The sequence below is a fragment of the Colobus angolensis genome, unplaced genomic scaffold (assembly GCF_000951035.1).
Source record: "Colobus angolensis palliatus isolate OR3802 unplaced genomic scaffold, Cang.pa_1.0 Scaffold172, whole genome shotgun sequence".
Classification (NCBI taxonomy): domain Eukaryota; kingdom Metazoa; phylum Chordata; class Mammalia; order Primates; family Cercopithecidae; genus Colobus; species Colobus angolensis.
In genome coordinates, this window is record NW_012114844.1 from 3,711,514 (window position 1) to 3,732,263 (window position 20,750).

Here is a 20,750-nt window from a genome sequence, read left to right on the forward strand (position 1 = left end):
CTGTAATATTTTATTGGCATGGGAACACACATATCCCAGGAGGCTGACAGTGGAGGGAACTGCAGAGATCTTTACCCTAAGGTTCAAAATGAAGACTTAGCCTTGGAATCAGTTTTAGGTTTTTTTATTTTTTTATTTTTGGAGATGGAGTTTCAATCTTGTCGCCCAGGTTGGAATGCAATGGCACGATATTGGCTCACTGCAAACTCCGCCTCCCAGGTTCAAGCAATTCTCCTGCCTCAGCCTCCCAAGTAGCTCGTGTTACAGGCACCACACCCAGCTAATTTTTGTATTATTAGTAGAGATGGGGTTTCACCATGTTGGCCAGGCTGGTCTCGAACTCCTGACCTCAGGTGATCACCTGCCTCAGCCTCCCAAAGTGCTGGGATTATAGGTGTGAGCCATCGCAACTGGCCTAGAATCAGTTTTGCAAACACACTTTGATGTGGAACCCCAATATATAAAATAGGTAGAAGACTGCTCTGGGGAAAGGAGGGGAGGGTGGCCTTGGTCCTTCCCCACCAGCACCCCCTCTCCATGGCCACTCTCCCTGCTGTGGCCCTGCTGCCCATCTCCTGCCATCCCCCATTCCCAAGACTTGCTGCCCTGGCACACAACACTCTATCACACCCATGCCTTTGTTCATATCATTCCCTCTATTTGAATTCTCTCCCCCACATATACCAACTGTTGGACTCCTGTTTGCCCTTCAAAACCTTTCCTGGGGAGCCTTGCCACTTCCTGGCTGAGGCCCTCCCATGGCAGTGGGTACACAGCTCTGTTCTGGCCTGGCCTTGTTGGATTGCAAGTCACCTCTATGAATACCTGACCTCCTTCTTAGGCTGGGAGCTCCTCCAGGGAAGGGGCACTTGGCACGGTGCCCAAACAGACACCATCAGAACATGCTGATAAGGTTGGCACAAAGGAAAACAGAGATGGGGGCACCTGTTAGGCTTGGATGGGGGCAGAGGGAGGCAGGAGAGACAGCTGAGTTGTGTGGCACCTGCTTGAAAAGCAAGCAATGCAGCAATCTTTAGTAAACCCTTGGCTGCTAACAAAGAGCAAAAGACTTGGATTAATTCCATCACCCATTACTGCACTGACAAAACACATTCCGGGTTAAAGAAAGTGTCTCCAGAGAGGGGGGTAGGGTGGAGCAGGAGCCAGCGCACCATGCCCAAAGCAGGTGTAGCAAGTAAGAGTTTGCCTCTAGGGGCAAAGAAAGCCAGTCTAAGGGTGGTGGGTGGGCAGGAGCCAGCCAAGACACCAGGCATGGAGCCAGGTGTGGAGTCAGCCAGTCAGAGTCAGGGTGTGAGTCAGAGGTCCAATTCCCCATGGCTGTAATTCACCAGGGTCAACTAAGTAGGGGCGGGATGTAACCAAACAAAGCAGGATGCAAAGCAAAATCTACTTCTAGGAGGCACCTGCCAGTGTCAGGGAAAGGCTGCCTCCATGAGCCCTCCATGAGCCCTTTAGGCCTGGGGCTCCCACCACCAGCCTGATATTGGCTCCTAGTTGCAATCGGCCAAGACTAGACATAGTTCAAGACTCTTGCAGGGTCCCCAGGTTGCAACCCTCCAGAGCTTTGCCCACTTAGCCTGATCCTTAAATAAAGACTCCAAAGCTGCCATTGTTGCCTGTGCATGTAGCATGGTGCCTGACCTAATTGCATCTGTTTTTCTGCCCTGGTGCCTGTTAAGTAGACGTCCCGGAATGTCTCTCTCTGAGAAGATCACCATCAGTTTTAAACACAGACCACTTCCCCCACCCCAGCACACATACACACACATATCACCATCCTAAAGTGAAAAGAGTTGCTGTGTGCAAATCCCAAAACTGGCAAAGAAAGCATCCTGGCACAGAGGTGAGAAGAAGCTGAAGGTTAAGGTGTTGACTGAGCAGGCTCCAAAGGCATGTGTGTGTGTTTGTGTGTACACACACTTGTGTGTTCCTTAGCCCTTTAGAGTCCAGATCAAAGAATCAGTCATCATTTCAATGTGCAAATGTTCTCAAAGGACCAAAAAGGGGGAGGGGGAGGGCAGAAAAGCCCATCTCCATGCTGACTATTTCTCAGTTAGATATTTTCGGCCACTCTTCAATCACAGGGGTAATTTTAGCAACCAGGGAGTGGAGAGCGGGTAACTGTTCCATTTTGCTTTCACAGTGCTTGATTTGCTCAATTATGAGCACCCATTCATCCTGTGGTTCAGCAAGTGGCCTTGAGGGGACAAAAGCCATGTGTTCCCAAGAGGGAACAGCACCGGGTTTTGTGGCTGTGTTCATAGAATCCCCCAAGCTACTATCTTTAGACATGCGGGGCTTCATTACTGCAGTGTTTTCCCTTGGTTAATGTTTTTGTTGCTGCTGTTGCTCTGATTTTTTTTTTAATTCACTTATTTGTATAGACAAGAATGTGCTGAGTGCCCAACGTCGCGCTAGGCACCAGGAGCACAATAAATGAAACAGCTGCAATCCCTTCTCCCTTAGAGCTCACAGCAACGATAGAAGAGTAGACAGGCAATTCCAGCATTTTCACAGGAAAGTCCGTGGTGCAGTGGGAACCCTGCTACAGGACACAAAACAAGGACTCACCGAATTGGAGTGGCTGGATGAGCCCTGCGCAGGAGGATACACCACTGGCCTTCCATGGGATGAGTCCCAGAGGCCCCTGGCCACAGTGCAGCTTAAGGTGCACCTTCTCCTAGGCACCATGCCTTGGTTTTGTTCTTGCAGCTATGTCGACATCTGTGATCCCCAAATTATGCAAATGGAGATGTTTAGAGCAGCTAGATATTCAAAGAGCTATTCCACTTTTCTAGGCCAGCAGTTTCCAGGTTATGATTAAAATAGGCCTCTGATTCTAAGAGGTGCTTTGGGGCTGCCCAGGAAGGAAAGCGCCAAGCCAGCAGGGCTTCACCCGGAGCCACCTGCTCTATCTGATTTATATCCAGATACAATTTTGTTTGAAAAATAAAGGGATTACCTAGATGCCCATCAAAAGGGGGAATGGATAAATAAAATGTGGTCTACACACACGAGGGAATATTGCTCGGGCCTTGAAAGGGAAGGAGACTCTGACCCATGCTGCAACATGGGAAGAAACTTGAGGACATTATGCACCGTGAAGTAAGCCAGTCGCAGAAAGACAAATAGCGCATGATTCTACTTAGATGAGCTACCTAGAGGAGTCCAATTCAGAGGCACAGAAGGTGGAATGTGGTTGCCAGAGACTGGGAGGAAGGGGAATGGAAAGTTATTGTTTGATGAGTACAGAGTTTCAGTTTTACAAAATGAAGAGTTCTGGAGGTAGATGGTGGTGATGGTTGCACAACACTGTGAATGTCCTTAATACCACTGAACTGTACCCTTAAAAATGGTAAAAATGGTCAATTTTATGTTACATGTGTTCTATCACAGCAAAAATTATAAAATAAAGGGACTAGTGGTTTGGGGAGTAGGGAGGAGAATCACAGATTTAGGTCAAATTCTGAGATTACAAATGAGGTGGCTACAGCCCCGAGAGCAGAAGGATTTCATCCAAGGTCACTCTGGTTGGGCAGCCCAGCTGGCCGGGAACCCAGGTGTCTACCCATCCCCCATGCTGCGCTTGCTTCTCACAGATGTCTGGGGCCTGTCTGGTTCCATGACCTGGATGCACAGAGTCAGAATCACAAGCTGTGGCATCATGGTTCTTGGGAAAGAAGAGGCAGGGCACTTGGCTGCCACCCTGTGCCTGCCACCCACCGCTCAAAGACCTGGGGCCTCCATGAACCAGTGCCCCTCGCAGGCTGACCTGTGTTTCTGTTGCAGATCGCATCCCTGCTCAAGGACAATGAGCGCATCCAGTCCACCCAGACTGTTGCCCCCAACGACGAAGACAGCGACATCAAGAAAATTAAGAAGGTCTGTACTATCCCTCTGGGTGGCCCTCTTTGGAGCTCTCTCTTTAGAGAGCCAGCCCAGGGTTGGCAGTATCCACCCACAGTCCCACTGTCCTCAGGTCGTGCCCCCCACCCCCCAACCTCAGCTCCAAAGACAGAGCCCACAACCCCTTATCCCTGAAGGGTACCTTGTCAAGTCATTTCTTCTGGTTATCCCTGTGGGGTAGAGTGCTTCAGCCCCATTTTATAGATAAAACTGAGGACCAGACACAATGGCTCACACTTGTAATCCCAGCACTTTGGGAGGCCGAGGCAGGTGGATCACGAGGTCAGGAGATCGAGACCATCCTGGCTAACACAGTGAAACCCCGTCTCTACTAAAAATACAAACAATTAGCCAGGCGTGGTGGTGGGTGCCTGTAGTCCCAGCTACTCAGGAGGCTGAGGAAGGAGAATGGCATGAACCCGGGAGGCGGAACTTGCAGTGAGCCAAGATCGTGCCACTGCACTCCAGCCTGGGTGACAGAGTGAGACTCCATCTCAAAAAAAGAAAAGAAAACCAAGGTTCCACAAGAGGAAGGAGTGGGGAAAGCCAGGACAGAAACCCAGGCCTGGGACTCTCAGCTGACCACTTTCCTCACATTGCCATTCACCTTGCCAAGGCCCCCAGGGCCACCTCTCCGCTGCCACTCCCTGGCATGCCACCCCCACTGCCATGTACACGCCACCTCTCACAAGTACCTCCTGAGTCCCCAGCAGACCCAGCACAGTAGTCCAGCCTTTTTTGGACCTCACTGCTTTTACCCTATGAGAGTTCAGGAGGAACAGACATCTCAGAAGCTACCAGGGATCTGCCCAGTGGCCAGGTAGTGACATACCATGGGCCACCCTGTGGTGGTGTGGCAGAGGGAAGGAGCATGGGCTGTGTTTGTAGCTTGCCAGACTCAAGGCAGGGGAGCCTGACTCACCCTAAGAAAAACAGGTGAAACCACAGAATCCTATTTGTTGAGTGCATAAAAGGACCCCAATGCCATCCCTAGAAACTGCACACTGGCGTCCCGTGGGCCAAGTTCAGCTTACCAGTGTGTTTGAGATTTTGACATTTTCATCCCAGTGGGCTTTTTTCTTTGGTTTACATTTTTAAAAATTTGTTGCCAGTGCTTTAAAAGCTAAACACATCACACAAAAATCTGGATTTCTGGTTTCTTAAGAATAGAAATAGCTAACATTAATTAACTACTTTCTATGTGCCAGACATTATTTTAAGAGCTTTATGCAGATTAATTCTGTCCTCACTAAAATCCTCTGAGGTTTATTTATTATTTTCATTTTACATATGGGGAAGCTGAGACACAGAGAGGCAAAGGAACTTGCCCAAGGTCACACAGCTAAGTATATGCAGAGTAACATTCAAACCCTGGCGGCCAAGCTCCAGAGGCTATGCTGCTGGGACACAACATCTCCTTAAAAAGCAGAAGGTCCAGCAGCCCCAGGTCACCTCCTGCACATGACAGCAGCTGGCCCAGGCAAGAAGTGCCACCTTTTGATATACCCCCCCACCCCACCCAGCCAGCTTCACGCACCTCCAGGAACTGCCAGGACCCCACAGGCATTGGGACTTGCCACCCAGGTCTGAGTCAAGTCCCATCTGGGCAGAGATGCCCTGACCCATGTTCTCTGCTACAGTCCCAGTGAGCTTCCCAGCCCACCCCTGTATTTGGAGCATTCTGGTTGGAACATTTTGTTAAAGGCTAGCTGAAATCCACCTCCCATCGCTCTATTTTCACCCTCCTAGAACATCAGAGTAAGCCCCTCTCTCTTTGAGAAAGCCCTTCCTATCTTCAGAGGTAGCTCCTGGGGCTTGGGCAGGCCTCTTCTCTCCACAGCACCCATCTCTAGCCAGCAGGTCTGCCCCTGGACAACTGTACCTGCTGTTTGGAGACAGTGGTCCTTTCAGTGGAGAATATTGTATGAGCACCTCTGCCTGGTCCCCAGTGGCTCATCCCAGCACCCTTCCTCCCAATGTGGACTGTGAGCTTGCACACAGCTCAGAAGCCCTTGATTGGAAGCCTGTACAGCTTAAAACAACTCTCTGTGTGTATGTCAATCAAGGCCCTTTCCCGAGTTCTTGCCAACACGAGGCCACTCCGAGCAGCCCAGCTCCAAGGCAACTGAGTTAAGTGTCTCTGTTCATTTCCCTACTGAGTCAGGAGGAGAGGCTCCAGGCAGGCACCAGGACTCAGAAGCCGCTGATGAGGGCTAAGTATGAGTTAACTAATTTTCCATGTTCTGTTCAATTTGATAATCACCCTTCTATCCAGAAGAGCTTTAATTGAAACTTCTGGGCTTTCAGGCAAGTCATTAGATAAGACAAGGCATGACCCGTGCCCAGCACAGCCCTGCAACCCTTTATCCTCAGGTGACCTCCCATTATAGAGACATGGAGCCACATTTTCCCTCCTCCAGCGAGTGCTTCCAAAGCAACCCAAGGGGTCTTGTTAAACTGCAGAGGTCTGGGGTGGGGCTTGAGAATCTGCATTTCCAATAAGCTCTTCAGAGATGCCGGTCCAATTTGTGGACCACACTTTCAGTCTAGCCATCATCTCTTTAGCCCCATTTTACAGATGGGAAAATTAGCTCAGAGCAACCAAACAACTTGCCCTGCATCATGTGGGCAACAGAGCCAGGCCTGGTCTACATCTGAGCTCTTTTTGCTACATGCCCGGCATAGGAATAACAAAGCCTTGGTCCCTGCCCTTGGGGAGCTCACAGCCTCAAAGGACAGGAGTGGTTCAGACTCCCTGACAGGAGCCTCTCCCCACTGGTCTTGCTGCCCAGGTGCAGAGCTTCCTGCGGGGCTGGCTGTGCCGGCGGAAGTGGAAGACCATCATCCAGGACTACATCCGGTCACCCCATGCCGACAGCATGCGCAAGAGGAACCAGGTGGTGTTCAGCATGCTGGAGGCTGAGGCTGAGTACGTGCAGCAGCTGCACATCCTTGTCAACAATTTCCTGCGCCCACTGCGGATGGCCGCCAGCTCCAAGAAGCCTCCCATCACACATGACGATGTCAGCAGCATCTTCCTGAACAGGTGAGCACCCCTAAAGGTTGACCAAGGCAGGAAGGAGACTGGTGAGCATTGGCCACAGCTAAGCTTTGACACACTCTCTCATGTGTTTCCCACCAAGTGCAGATGAGGTCCAGAGAGGATGGAAGTGCCCAAGATCACATGGCTAGAAACCACCAACCCCAACAATTGTGGGGTCTGGGGCAGGGGCACAAATGTAGGCTCACAAAGTATAGATCTAAACCAGTGGGCCTCAGCTGGGCAGTTTTGCTCCCCAGGGAACACTTAGGAATGTTTGGAAACATTGTTGATTGTCACCACTTGAGGGAGGTTGCTGTTGGCATCTAATGAGTAGAGGCCAGAGGTGCTGTTAAATATCCTACAATATGCAGAACAGTCCCCCACCAACAAAGAATTATTCCAACTAAAATGTCAGTAGTGCCACAGTTAAGGAACCCTGGTTTAAATGTTCAAGAGTTATAAATCAAGCTACAAAACGTAAAATAAAATATTCTTCGACCTTGATGCCATCATAATGACCTGGAGGCCAGGTTGAAGCTTACAATTCTCAGGTGCCTTAGAGTTCTGCTGTGGACCACGCTACCCATATGCCTTACAAAGAAGTCGCTTCTCCCAGATGGTGACCCTGGCATTAGTATGAGGCTTATTGTTCTTCAGAAGGCTGCGCTGATGGCTGCTCTTCTGCTGTTGACTTCTTTTTAAAAGGAAATGGTTTAAATGAGCTTTCTGGTGGGTGATAAAATTGTATAAACTAGATAAAAGCAACAAAAATGAAGACACGCAAACAGCATGCTATTTACAATGGAATGTCATCTACTAATTAAAGTAAATCATTATGTTCCCCTAGATGTTCATTCAACTACATTTGTTTTCAAATATTCAGCATTCAGTCCTTTCACTAATCTCAACCAGCCTTTTCTCCAAGCCCTCTGCATGAATATTTGGGACCCAGGGCCACCTTCCCTGTGTCCTCCTCTTCCCCTTTCCCTAACAGTGTGATGTGCCGAGTTTGAGGGGACTGTGGAACACCCCAGGGTGGGGGTGTATGAGGTTGTAAGTCAGACATGAGTCTGAGGCTCAGGTGAGAGATTGGGCTGAAGAAACTGAAAGTCATTGGAGTCGGACAGGTGACACCATAGATGTGGACAAGGCATCAGAATATGGGGGACAGAGAGAGAAGGAAAGAGAGAGAAGCAGGCAGGAGGAGGAAAATAGCTTTTGGCCTCATGAGACCTTTTCCAGACTGAATCACAGGGCCCCACAAGGTTGCTTTTTAATAGACATGTTGATCACAGTTCTTAGACATTCAATAAATGCTTTTTATGCATTGACTAAAACAACAACAAAAAAAGAATTATGTGTGTGTGAAATCAGGTAACATTTAACCCAGAAACTCCAAGTGGGTTGTTTAGATTCAGTGACCTGGAATTTGAATGAAAAATGTGAAGAACGTGTTCCTTGCTGAGCAAACCCTTGATAGCTCAGCTGACTTCACAGATTCTCAAACACAAGCCCATCTGTAGGTCTGGGTGCAGCCCGGGGGACTGCATTTCCAACAAGCTTGCAGGTGCTGCTGATGCTACTGGTCCCAGATGGCACTAAAATGGGAGGCTTGAGATAAACAGAGGTGGCTGCCTGTGTTTATCTCCACCATGACTCCTTATTTGAGGTTTACTTCAGGAGGCAGTGTGGTGTAGTTCTATGTTGTTTGTACTTTTTTTGCATATTAGGCCACCAATGCAAACTTTTGGTGACGATTTATCATCATCGCTAAGAGGTGTCCTTTTGTGTTTGTTACCTTTTCGTAATTTTATTATACTTCATTGATTCATCTGAAATAGAATTCTTTTGACCTGGAATCTTTGATAGAGAATATTCATGCCAGCTCACAGCATTTGTTCAAAAGTTGTTCGGAAAAAAAAAAAATGACAACATGGTTTTATATTTTTATCTTCAAAGAACTGAATGGATCAGGTCAGATACCTTTAATGGAGAACAAATGAGAAGGAGGAAAGGGGGGGATTTTGCCTTCTCATGAAGCTGATATTTTCAACAATGACCTTAAAAGGAAACATGATAGACTTCAAGATAGACCCAGAAACAAAACAGAGCAAGTGCCCTTCAGCAGGGCAAGTGGAAAAATTTACCCAAATCTGTTTTTTCCTTTCTCTTGTCAATGTAAGGCAGTCCATAAGGTGGGGCCCCAGCAATGATTAGGGATGGAAGGAATGGGTTGGTAGCCAGCAGCCCCACCAAAGGCAAGGACACTCATCCACTCGCTCATTCAACAAGCAACACAGAGTGCCTGGCTGCGTGCTGGGTTCACATATATAGAGTGAGCCATGTAAACCCCACCATCAAGTCGAATGATCCAGCAGATGTTTACCATGAAATGTGAGAACCACCAGAGTCTTCCTGGAGGAGGTGGTGTCTGAGCTTAGTCTTTAAGGACACGAGAGAGTTTAAGGAGAAGGAGGAGGAAAGAACTTTTCAGGTAGAGAGAACAGCATGTGCGAAGGCCCAAAGGTGAGAGTGGGACTTGATTCTGGAGGCAGGAAGGAGCCATCAGACATTTCAGGCAGAGAATGTCATGGTCAGGTCTGTTGCAGGAAGCTCAGTCCCTCTGCCATGTAGGGGGGCACTCCTTGGGGAGAGTGGAGGATGGGAGGCTGGTAGAGAGGCTAAGTGAGCATGGAGGGACTCCAGGGCCTGAGCAGGCATGACTGCCCAGCACATGTTTGCATCCTGCCAGCAGAGGCAAATGTGCATCTGAGTGCACTTCCCTGGTGCCTTGTAGGGGCCTGGATAACTGAAGGCTGGTGGACCCAGAGGCAAAAGTTTGGAAGAGTAATGAGCTCCCCATCACAGTAAGAATTCAGAAGAGTAACCCTTTGTCAGAAACATCAAAGAGGTTTAGAAGTTTAATTAGATGCCCTTTAAGATCCTCCAGCTCTGAATAGTGGCACTATGAATGTGATGCTTTCAGGGCCTCCTAGGCAGTGTGCATGCCTGCCTAGAACAAAGACAAGTGGCATCCTCCACAGGCTTCAGCCTGAGAAGCTCCCTTACCCATCACCATCTCCCCAGGTAGCTGCTTTTTCATCCCAAGGATGCTGCCCATTTCACCTTCTTTATGATGGGCCCAAGGCCAACTGTTGCCTACCTTAGCAATTTTATTGATCTCAGGAAAAATAGCAGCAGCCTGATCAATTCCCAAGACCTCTAGAATATGGACTCTAGAGGTCATCAGAAAAGGCTGCCCCAGGAATGTACCTGCCTCTTACAGGCACTAAAGGATCAAAGAAGAGACTTGGTGTAAAGTGTTTAGCACAGAGCCCAACATAGCCCAGGTGCTCCATAATAATGCACCGTGCAAGAAATCAAAATCAAATATAACATGGAAGGAACACTTCTGACTCCTTTTACAAGTCAGCATTACCCTCATATCACAACCAAATACATCACAAGAAAACTACAGCCCAATATCCCTCATGTGCATATATACAAAATAGCAAAGTGAATCTAGCAATATATAAAAAGAGTAATACATCCTGACCAAGTGGGATCCATCCCAGGAATGCAAGGCTGGTTCAACATTGAAAATCAGTCAATGTTATTTACTCTATTGTCTTCCTAGATTAAGTGAGAAGCCCTGGTGGTTATATCAATAGCTGCAAGTCTGATGAGGCTGGTTCCTCTCCTCCACCCTGGTCCCTATTCTCAAACATGTGCAAGCCAGAAATCTTTCCTTCCCCAGGGGTCAGGGTGGGAAGGAAGAACTGGAACATGATGGTCTCCAGATCATCCTTGCCTTATACATGGTCACTTGGGGACAGCAAAGCTTCACTATCTTAAGCTCTATGATTTTTTGCAAACGTAAGGAACAGCTGGAATTATTTTTTATGTGACCTTAAAACAGCTCCCACTCAGCACTTTGCAGGATTGAAGTTTCTGGACTGCACTTCCCATACTATGGCAATGCTTTATAGGACCTGCATTGTGCTGGGCTCTCTGCCAGCACTTGACCTGCATGCTTTCTGATCCTCAGAGGCACCCATGAGGCTGGAGCCAGGATCAGAGAGGTGGCAGGAAATGCTCAATAGTACACAGCGAGTGGGGCAGGCTGGGATTGTAACCTAGATCTGTTTAATGGTAAGGATCCAGCTTCCCGCTGCTGCCTTGTTAAATAATGGGCTGGAATCCTCTCCAGGAACCCATTTTCCTTGCCCCTACTGCTAATGAGTGTGGGTCATTACAGCACAGGTCTGGGCATGCACCCTCTGTTGGAGAACTCCCCCTTGTGTGTGAGACCCACGTTTTCACTTGCTGTCCACGCTGTGGGGGCCGATCCAGGGCGTGAACCTCGCCGCTCTCCTTGCCTCAGACCACAGCACAAAGGTCTGTGTGTCATAAGCCACGGTGGAGCTGCCAGCTCACTTGCTGCAAAGCTTTTCCATATGTAGCTCTCCCCTAGATTTGCTTTTAGGCTGAAATATACAGCCACATTAGAGACCTGATGCTAATTTGGTGATTTACTGAAGCTCATTTTAAAAGGTCCTTGGGAGGACAGAAGCCTCTCTCCAGCTTGGCAGATTCATCGAGGATGTTGCAGAGCTGGGGAGGGTGTTAACTGTGTACTTCTCAAATAGAGGGGAGAAGATCTTTGAACTAAACATTTGCAGCAGGCTTTGTTCAGTCAAGACAATAAGCTTAGAAACTGGCTATTTCCCTTTAATAAAAACCATGCCCAGCGCCATGTGCTGGGAACCACAGGTGTTGCCCATGACAAGAGGCAGCCTGTCCTGGTGGCAGATGGTTTATATCTTGCTTCCTGCGCTGACTGATTGGCAGTGGCTGCCTGGAGCCCTGAGTTGAGGGAATGATGAGGCTCAGCAGGAGAGCATGCCACAATCAATTCATCCTGTCTGCATGGGCTGGAGGGTAATGAGGGGCAGGCCCGGAACCCATGATGAGTGACTGGTGCAATGCAACAGGCAGGGTGTTGGGGCAAGAGTGAAGGGGCCTGGTTTAGTCCTGCTCCTGCCCAGCCCTATCTGCCTTGGACTGGCCTTGGGTACGTCATGCCCCTTTCTGGGCTCAGGAAGTGAACCAGGCAAAATGAACATGTCCTGCAGTTAGGCCACTTCTCTTGCTGGAACGTTCTTCCCACCCTACTCTCCTTCTGACAGCAATCCTACTCTTTCTTCATGTCTTTCCTTGGTTGCCATGTCCCTGACCACCCCCATGCCCCTTGCCACCATTGGTTTATGTGCTTTGGTCGTGCTGTCCCAGAACCCCTATGCTTCTCTTTGTTGCATGCATCACACTTAAATAAAGATTTCTTTTTGTGTTTAGGTCTCTCACTATATTAACTGTTCAATGTGAGTGGGGACAGGGCCATAGATTACAGCTGCACCAGCTGTGCACTGAACAGTTCTGGGGGCACTGTTCACGTTGCACAGGGGTGGGTGGACTTTCTTCTGTAAAGAGCCAGTTAGCAAATGTTTTAGACTTTGTGAGACATATCATTTCTGTTACAACTAAGCAGTCACAGATAATCCAAAAACAAATGAGTGTGGCTATATTACAGTAAAACTTTTCTTTTGTTTTCAACCATTTAAAAATGTAAAAATTATTCTAAGCTCTCAGGCCATACAGAAACAGCAGCTATGCTAGATTTGGCCCATGGGCTATAGTTTGCCAACCCCTGACATACACTAAGCTGTGAATGGTGCCCACTAGAACTGTGCATCCAGCAGCCTTGATGGGGACTATTTCTGTTTTTATGATTGCTGAAGTTAGACACAGGGAGACCATTGTCTGAGCAAGTGCCTGACACCTAGTAGGTACTCAATAACTATATGTTGAATGAGTGAATGAAAACTAGTTCTGCAAGATGTTATTAGGTATTCCACCTTCAAGGGGTCATGTAGATTTGAGAAAGGTGCATGGTGTAAATCCCCTTAGAGGGTCACAATGAACTTGGCATTTTAAAAGAATCAATCATTTTTATTTAAACTGTTATAGAACATTGGATAAAAGAATAAAACTTCCCAATTTTTTTTACCAAAACTTGGTCTTAAAAATAGCACATTTATGTGTGTACAGACACTCTCTCTCTCTCTCTCTCTCGCTCTCGCTCTCGCTCTCGCTCTGATAAATAGAAGAGCTATGCCAACAAAGGGGGTGGTGAGAGCAAAGGGAATGGCCTGTGCAAAGGCCTTAAGGCAGAAGAAAGCAAATCCAGGGAACAGAAGGCCAGAGTGCTGAGAGGGCATAGGGAAGAGGGAGTAGCCCATGAGACAGACAGAGGCAGCTCCTACAGGGGGCTGAAGGCCAAGTTAAGGCCACTCCCCCGATTGGATTCAATTTTTAAGAGATGAATCCACTGTGTGGAGAATGGGTGGACCAGGAGCAAGAGTGGAAGCAAAAGACCAGTTAGGGGCCCACTGACAATGGTCTAGGCAGAGGTGACAGGAGTGGCAGATGCAACAGACAGGAGACAGCAGAATCAGCAACTTTGATGGAGTAGATATAGGGGTGAAGGGGGAAGAGGTGATAGGTGATTCCCAGGTTCTGTCTGAGAGCCTAGTGGGAAGGGCTGCTATTTAATGAGAAGAGAAGGAAGAGAAGCAGCTCTGTGGGGCAGACCCAAGGTCAGGGTCAATGAAAAAAAAAAAAAAACTCCTAAAAACTATTAGGAGTTCATGTTGTTAATATATAAGCAAAATCAGGCTGGACACAGTGCCTCATGCCTCTAATCCCAGCACTTTCGAGGCAGAAGGATTGCTTTAACCAGGAATTCAAGACCAGCCCAGGCAACATAGGGAGATCTCATCTCTACAGAAAACTTAAAATTAGAAGGTCATGGTGGCACACACCTGTAGTCCCAGCTTCTCAGGAAGCTAAGGTGGGAAGATCGCTTGAGCCCAGGAGGCCGAGGCTACAGTGAGCTGAGATCACACCACCATACCCCAGTCTGGGGGACAGAGCAAGACCCTGTCTCAAAAAAAAAAGAAAAATCAGTAACTTTTCCCTATGACTACAGAAACCACTTAGAAAATATACTATGAGAAATAGCAACAAGAACATAAAATGTCTAGGAATAAACACAGTATCTATGTGATGAGGCATCAACAAAGGCATAGTAAAGTAGAGAGACACACCAGCATCCTGGACAAAAAGATGCGTGTTGTGCCAGGTGCAGTGGCTCATGCCTGTAATCCCAGCACTTTGGGAGGCTGAGGTGGGTGGATCATGAGGTCAGGAGATCGAGACTATCCTGGCTAACACAGTGAAACCACATTTCTACTAAAAAATACAAAAATTAGGCAGGCGTGTTGGCGCGTGCCTGTAGTTCCAGCTACTAGGGAGACTGAGGCAGGAGAATGGTGTGAACCCGGGAGGTGGAGCTTGTAGTGAGCCAAGATCACACCAGTGCACTCCAGCCTGGGCAACAGAATGAGACTCCGTCTCAAAAAAAAAAGAAAGGATGTGTGTCGTAAAGATATCATTTCACCCAGAATATTCTGTAAATTTAATGTGATGCCAATCAAAGTGCAGCCTAGCAAAATGATTTTAACATTCAGATGGAGGAATAAATGCATACAAACAGATAATATTCTTAAAAAACAATGAAAGAATTTCCTACCTGTAATTAAAATATATTATAAAGGCTTATAAATATATTAAGTAATAAAAATAACCTAAGACTAATCCAAGATCAACAAAATAAAATAGAAAGTCCAGAAAGAGACTTACGCATATATTAGAATTTTTTTTTTTTTTTTTGAGACAGGGTCTCACTCTGTTGCCCAGGCTGGAGTGCAGTGATGTGATCTTGGCTCACTGCTAACCTCTGCCTCCTGGGCTCAAGCCATCCTCTCAACCTCCTGAGTAGCTGGGACCACCAGTGTGCACCACCATGCGTGGCTAAGTTTTTTATTTTTTGTAGAGATGGGGTCTCCCTATAGTGTCCAGACTCAAGAGATCCACCTGCATCAGCCTCCCAAAGTGCTGAGATTATAGGCGTGAGCCACCTCATCTGGTGAGAATTTGGTAACTATGAAAAACTAGCCTAGTAAATAGCTGGTATATTTGATTAACAGAATTGACAATTGGCTAACCAAACTGAAGGAAAGGCTATGTCTGTCTCCCTTATTCATATCATACACCAAAGCAAACAATAATTAAGTATTTACATGTAAAAATGAAACAATAAAATAATATATACATGAGTATGTAAGCAGTCTGGGAGTGGGGATAGATATGATTCCCCAAGCCAACCAGAGAGAAAATGGTCCACCTTACAAGGAAAAATGGAAAAACTTCAGAATAACACTAGACACAAAATTAACAGGCAAATAGCTAAGCAAAGATGTCTACAACATAGATGTCAGACTACACACTTAATATAGTTATTTAAAATTAATAAGAGAGAAAAGATTAATAAGAGAAAAAATAGCAATGACCATGACTAGGCAATTTTTTAAAAAGAAATACAAATGGCCAATATATAAGAAAAATGTTCAACCAACCCATTAATAATTTGATTTTTTTAAGCAAATCAAGTCAAAATGAGGTAATTTTTTTAGTTGGCTGGGCAATGATAGTAATTTCTGAGTAGTAGGATTACAAGTTAAATTCTTTAAATTTAACCTTAGAAATGGAGGCTTCATCAACTGTATTTTTATAATTCTACCTTATGATGTTCCTGATATGCTGCTGCACAGGCATGTGCAGTACTGGGATATAAGAAGGTTCATTTTCTCCCTGGTCCATCCTGAACAGTTGTCTGCTGTGCTGAAGCTGTCTGAGAATGGCAATCCTAAGTCTCGCCATGGCAATACTCAGGGCTATCTAAAAGGATCTAGACACATGTCAAGATCCTATGTATCAGGGGTCCCCAACCCCCAGGCCACAGACTAACACTGGTCTGTAGCCTGTTAGAATCTGGACCCCACAGCAGGAGGTGAACAGTGAGTGAGCAAGCAAAGATTCATCTGTATTTATAGCCACTCCCCATTGCTCACATTACCACCTGAGCTCCACGTCCTGTCAGATCAGTGGCAGCATTAGATTCTCATAGGAGCACAAACCCTATCATGAACTGCACATGTGAGGGATCTAGATTGCATGCTCCTTATGACAATCTAATGCCTGATGATCTGTCACTGTCTCCCATTACCCCCAGATGGGACCGTCTAGTTGCAGGAAAACAAACTCAGGGCTCCCATTGATTCTACATTATGGTGACTTGCACAATTATTTCATTATATATTACAATGTAATAATAAAAGAAATAAGCCAGGCATGGTGGCTCACGCCTGTAATCCCAGCACATTGGGAGGCCAAGGCAGGTGGATCACCTGAGGTCAGGAGTTTGAGACCAGCCTGGCCAATATGGTGAAACCCCATCTCTACTAAAAATACAAAAATTAACCCAGCGTGCTGGTGCGCACCTGTAATCCCAGCCACTCGGGAGACTGAGACAGGAGAATCGCTTGAACCCGGAAGGATTCAAGATTGCAGTGAGCCGAGATCACGCCATTACACTGCAGCCTGGGCAACAGAGCAAGACTCTGCCTCAAAAATATAATAATAATAATAGAAATAAACTGCACAATAAATGTAATGCACTTGAATCACCCTGAAACCATCCCTCCACCACACTGCCCCCACCCCACCATCCGTCTGTGAAAAGATTGTCTTCCACAAAACCAGTCCCTGGTGCCAAAAAGATTGGGGATGGCTGCCAAATATGGCTCCCTCAAGAACCCCTGAAAGTCCCCTGACCTGACCTCCTTGCCTCCCACCTCAAGTCAGACATTCTTCCCTCTCTGCACTCTCACGCAACCCTGGGTCGGTCTCTTGCTATTGGCCATTTTGAAGGGTCTTCACATGTGGACTCCCAAAGTTCTTAAAATTGGAACATTTATCCATTCAACAAATTCATTTGAGGGTCAGAGCCAGACAGAAACCAGGATTACCAAGGGTCATAAGATGTCGCCATACCTGGAGGGACCCTTTCTCTGGGAACTTTAGGGAGATGACAGACAATTCATAATACTGGTGGAGTCCACACTCAGAAGTGAGAGCTCAAAGTCTTCTCTGCTTGGATTTTTAAGTTCGCATTGGTTTCAGTCTTGCTCAGTTTTCCTTTCCTTCTACATATTCTGTGGAATGCAGTTGCTAGTTTCACCCTTTAGCCTGGAGGTGTTGTGTTGTGTTCTGTTCTGTTCTCTCTCCCTGTCTTTCTTCCCGTCTCCCTCTCTTACCTCCCTCACCCCTTCCTCTCTCGCTATCTCTCTCACATCCTCTTTCTCCCCACCCTACCTGTTTATCTGCAAAGCAGGCATGTGCAGGACATTTCACATCCCTCTGGGGTCCTGAGCCTCTGACCTCTGAGCCCCCTCCATCCACTGGCCCCTGTGCCCTGCCCCACACCGCCTCGAAGCTGGAGCATCTCTGTGCTCACCAGATGTCTTCCACCCTCTGCTCTCATTGTTCTAAGACAGTGAGATGGAGGAGGGCTGCCTCAGAGCACAAACCGCTGGGAGAAGGGCCAGCATCCCAAGGTGGGAAACACCAGGTACCTCAAACAACCCAACAAAGCCCTAGAGAAACAGAGGCGGGAGGGAGCCCAGAGCACACCGTGGAGAATGCTGCCAAAGACAGACAGGAGAGCATTCCAGGGAGAGAGAGGGGCCTGCCCAAAGGCTCAGGGCTCTCCCTGACTCCTGAGGTACTCACTTTCTCTCTCTGGGCCTCAGTTTTCCTATCCATAAATGGAGTGTACTGCAAAAAGCCTAGAGGGAATCTGGGGAAAACTCCCAGGTCTCCAAGGTGGTAGGAGCTAAGGAGTAGGGGAGAAATGGTTGGGCAGGAAGGAATGGGGGTACAGGGAGCAGCAGAAGCCGCCTCTCTCTGGTATTCTCTCAGTCCTCACAGCTTGTCCTGGGAGAGGAGACGCCCGGACTGTGTTCTGGGACCAGCTGCTTTGGGAGCAGTGGGTGCAAAACGGGTTGCGGGGAAGGCCCAGCAAATGTGGCTGTCTGTATCCAGCCCGCTAAGCTGCCAATGAGAATACGAGTTCAGCATGTTATGTGGCAACAAAACAGAGGCTTTGCAAGCAGCAAGACTCTGGATCTTTTGGCTTCTCTGACTTTGATTCCAAAAAGCGGGGGCGGTTACTGGGTATTGGGGACCTAGCGTTTGCTGAGCGTCTCCTGTGCACTGGGCACTCAAATTGTCCCATGGCTTCCGGGGCTTCCTCATTTCACCTTCGCATTTTACACAGAAGGACTCAAGGCTGGGAGACCTTAGGTAACTTATTCATGGTCTCACAACCAGAAAGGGGCATTAGGCAGATTTCGGCCCCTCTCTGTGCTAATCCCAAACTCTAGCTCTTCTGTTGATCCGTGGCTTTTACCCGTGTTCGCCAGAGCCCTGGTTTCCTCCAAGATACCTTGGGGTAGGGGGTGTGGAACCCAGCAGGCCGGGACTTGAGGAGACAGAGGCCACTGGCCAGAGTAGCTCCCTGCCCTCTGCTGGCCCATGGATATGCCACCCCATGCATAGACGAGCCTGGGCTTGATTTAATGCTCTGCTGTCACCATCTGGAAATGCTTAGTGATTCTTTAACCAGGGGCCTGCATTCTCATTTAGCACCAGGCCCCCCAGATTATATCATCCATCCTGCCAATGCAGTTTTCACGTAAGGTCTCACATGAGAAAAGGGTTTGCTGCTGAAATCGCGCAGGAGGTTTGGGGACAGTCACCTCTGGAGGAGCAGGAAGTCCGTGGGGCAGAGGTGACCCTGTGCTTTCTCTTTCAGTGAAACCATCATGTTTTTACATCAGATCTTTTACCAAGGCCTGAAGGCCCGCATCTCCAGCTGGCCCACGCTTGTCCTGGGTGAGTAGTCAACCCTCACTGAGGCCCCCAGAGAAATCCCCCTCCAGGGCCCACCCCAAAAGGCTGTGGCAGTTTTGTCCTTCTAGAGCATAATAGAGTGTCACTTTTTAAAACCCACAGAATCCCTCAGAGGGGAGCAGAAGAGAAAAGACAAGTTGGCAGATCCTGTATTTCTAAGAGGAAATGATATATTTTTAGTTTCCTATCCACTTTCCCCTTTTATAAAGAATGTATACACATCCATTTCAGAAAAATTGAGAACCCATAAAAGTAGAAAATGTTTAAAAATATCAAGCATAGTTCTGCTTCCCAAAGATAACCACTATAAACACGTTGGTGTGTTTTCTTCCAATTTTTTTCTATGCATAGATCTTGGGTTTTTTTCCACTTTACATAATTGCAAACATACTGAATATAGAATTTGTATCTTGCTGTGTGTTGTTTTTTTTTTCTTTTACTTAGCATTATCCCATAAGCATTTTCTCATGCCAAAAGCATGCTTTTTGATCACTGTGTAATACTCCAGTACCCATGAAGGCACTGTCATTTATCTAACTGTCTGCTATGGTTGGCTCTTAGAGTTGTTCCAATTTTTTGTTATTAGAAATAATCATCTCTTCATAAGAAATTTTCTCCATATTAGAGATCATTTCCTTGCGATAGGTTTCCAATTAGCAGAATTGCTAAAGACAAAGAACCCAAAAATGTGAAAGGCTCTTGCTTCATACATATTATCCCATTGTTCTCCAAGATGGCTGCACTGCCCTAAGTTCCACAAGCAACAGACAGAAGAACCTCCTGCATCTCACCCTCAACCTGCACCAAGTGTCTTTCTTTTTTTTTCACTTTCTTAATGTGGTAGATAAAGGTGAGTGTTGGTGTCACCTCCACGATGGAGGCAAAGAAAACGGCTTAGGGAAGTAAAGGGATAGCAAAGGCTGCATAGGTGGAGGGCACAGAGCAGGCCCAGGCCTGGCTCTCCAGAGCTCCCCTGCCCTCAGCTTCCCAGGGGGAAGTAGGCATTATTATTTTTCTGAAGTCAAAGACCTGTACTTTTCTCTAAGGTCAAAATAAGAAGTGTCCTTAGAAAGATGGGGTCCTCATCTTCTGCAATTGCATTGTTGAAGGTATTGTCCATCAGGTGGTCGGACACCCATCACATGAGCTATCATTTAGAGTTGATTACAAGGAAACCATGTTTCCTTTCTTAAATGGGACTTATAAGAAGATGTTTTGGCCAGGCGTGGTGACTCACGCCTTTAATCCCAGCACTGTGGGAGGCTGAGACAGGCAGATCGCCTGAGGTCAAGAGGTGAAGACCAGCCTGGCCAACATGGTGAAACCCTGTCTCTACTAGAATTACAAAAATTAGCCCAGTATGGTGGCGCACACCTGTAGTCCCAGCTACGTGGGAGGCTGAGGCAGGAGAATTGCTTGAACCCAAGAGGCAGAGGTTACGGTGAGCCAAGATCTCACCATTGCACTCCACTCCAGCCTGGGCGACAGAACAAGACTCTATCTCAAAAAAATGAAGAGAAAGAAGAAGAAGATGTTTCAAGGCCAGGCACAGTGGTTCACGCCTATAATCTCACCACTTTGGGAGGCCAGGGCAGGCAGATCACTTGAGGTCAGGAGTTCAAGACCATCCTGGTCAACGTGGTAAAACTCTATCTCTACAAAAAACACAAAAATTCAAAAATTATCTGGGCGTGGTGGTGCACACCAGTAGTCCCAGCTACGTGGAAGGCTGAGATGGGAGAATCACTTGAACATGGGAGGCAGAGATTACAGTGAACCAAGACTGCACCACTGCACTCCAGCCTGGGCAACAGAGCAAGAGTCCATCAAATAAATAAATAAATAA

The 20,750-nt window shown here is 47.3% G+C and overlaps 1 protein-coding gene across 1 annotated transcript in view; it reads left to right on the forward strand.

Moving 5' to 3' along the window:
* RASGRF1 (Ras protein-specific guanine nucleotide-releasing factor 1) overlaps positions 1-20,750 on the forward strand; it is a 136,694-nt gene that overhangs the window by 35,945 nt on the left and 79,999 nt on the right. The window contains exons 4-6 of the mRNA XM_011938398.1: positions 3,811-3,903; positions 6,720-6,973; positions 18,807-18,886. Coding sequence (XP_011793788.1) covers positions 3,811-3,903; positions 6,720-6,973; positions 18,807-18,886 — 427 coding nt within the window. The remainder of the gene's footprint in view (positions 1-3,810; positions 3,904-6,719; positions 6,974-18,806; positions 18,887-20,750) is intronic.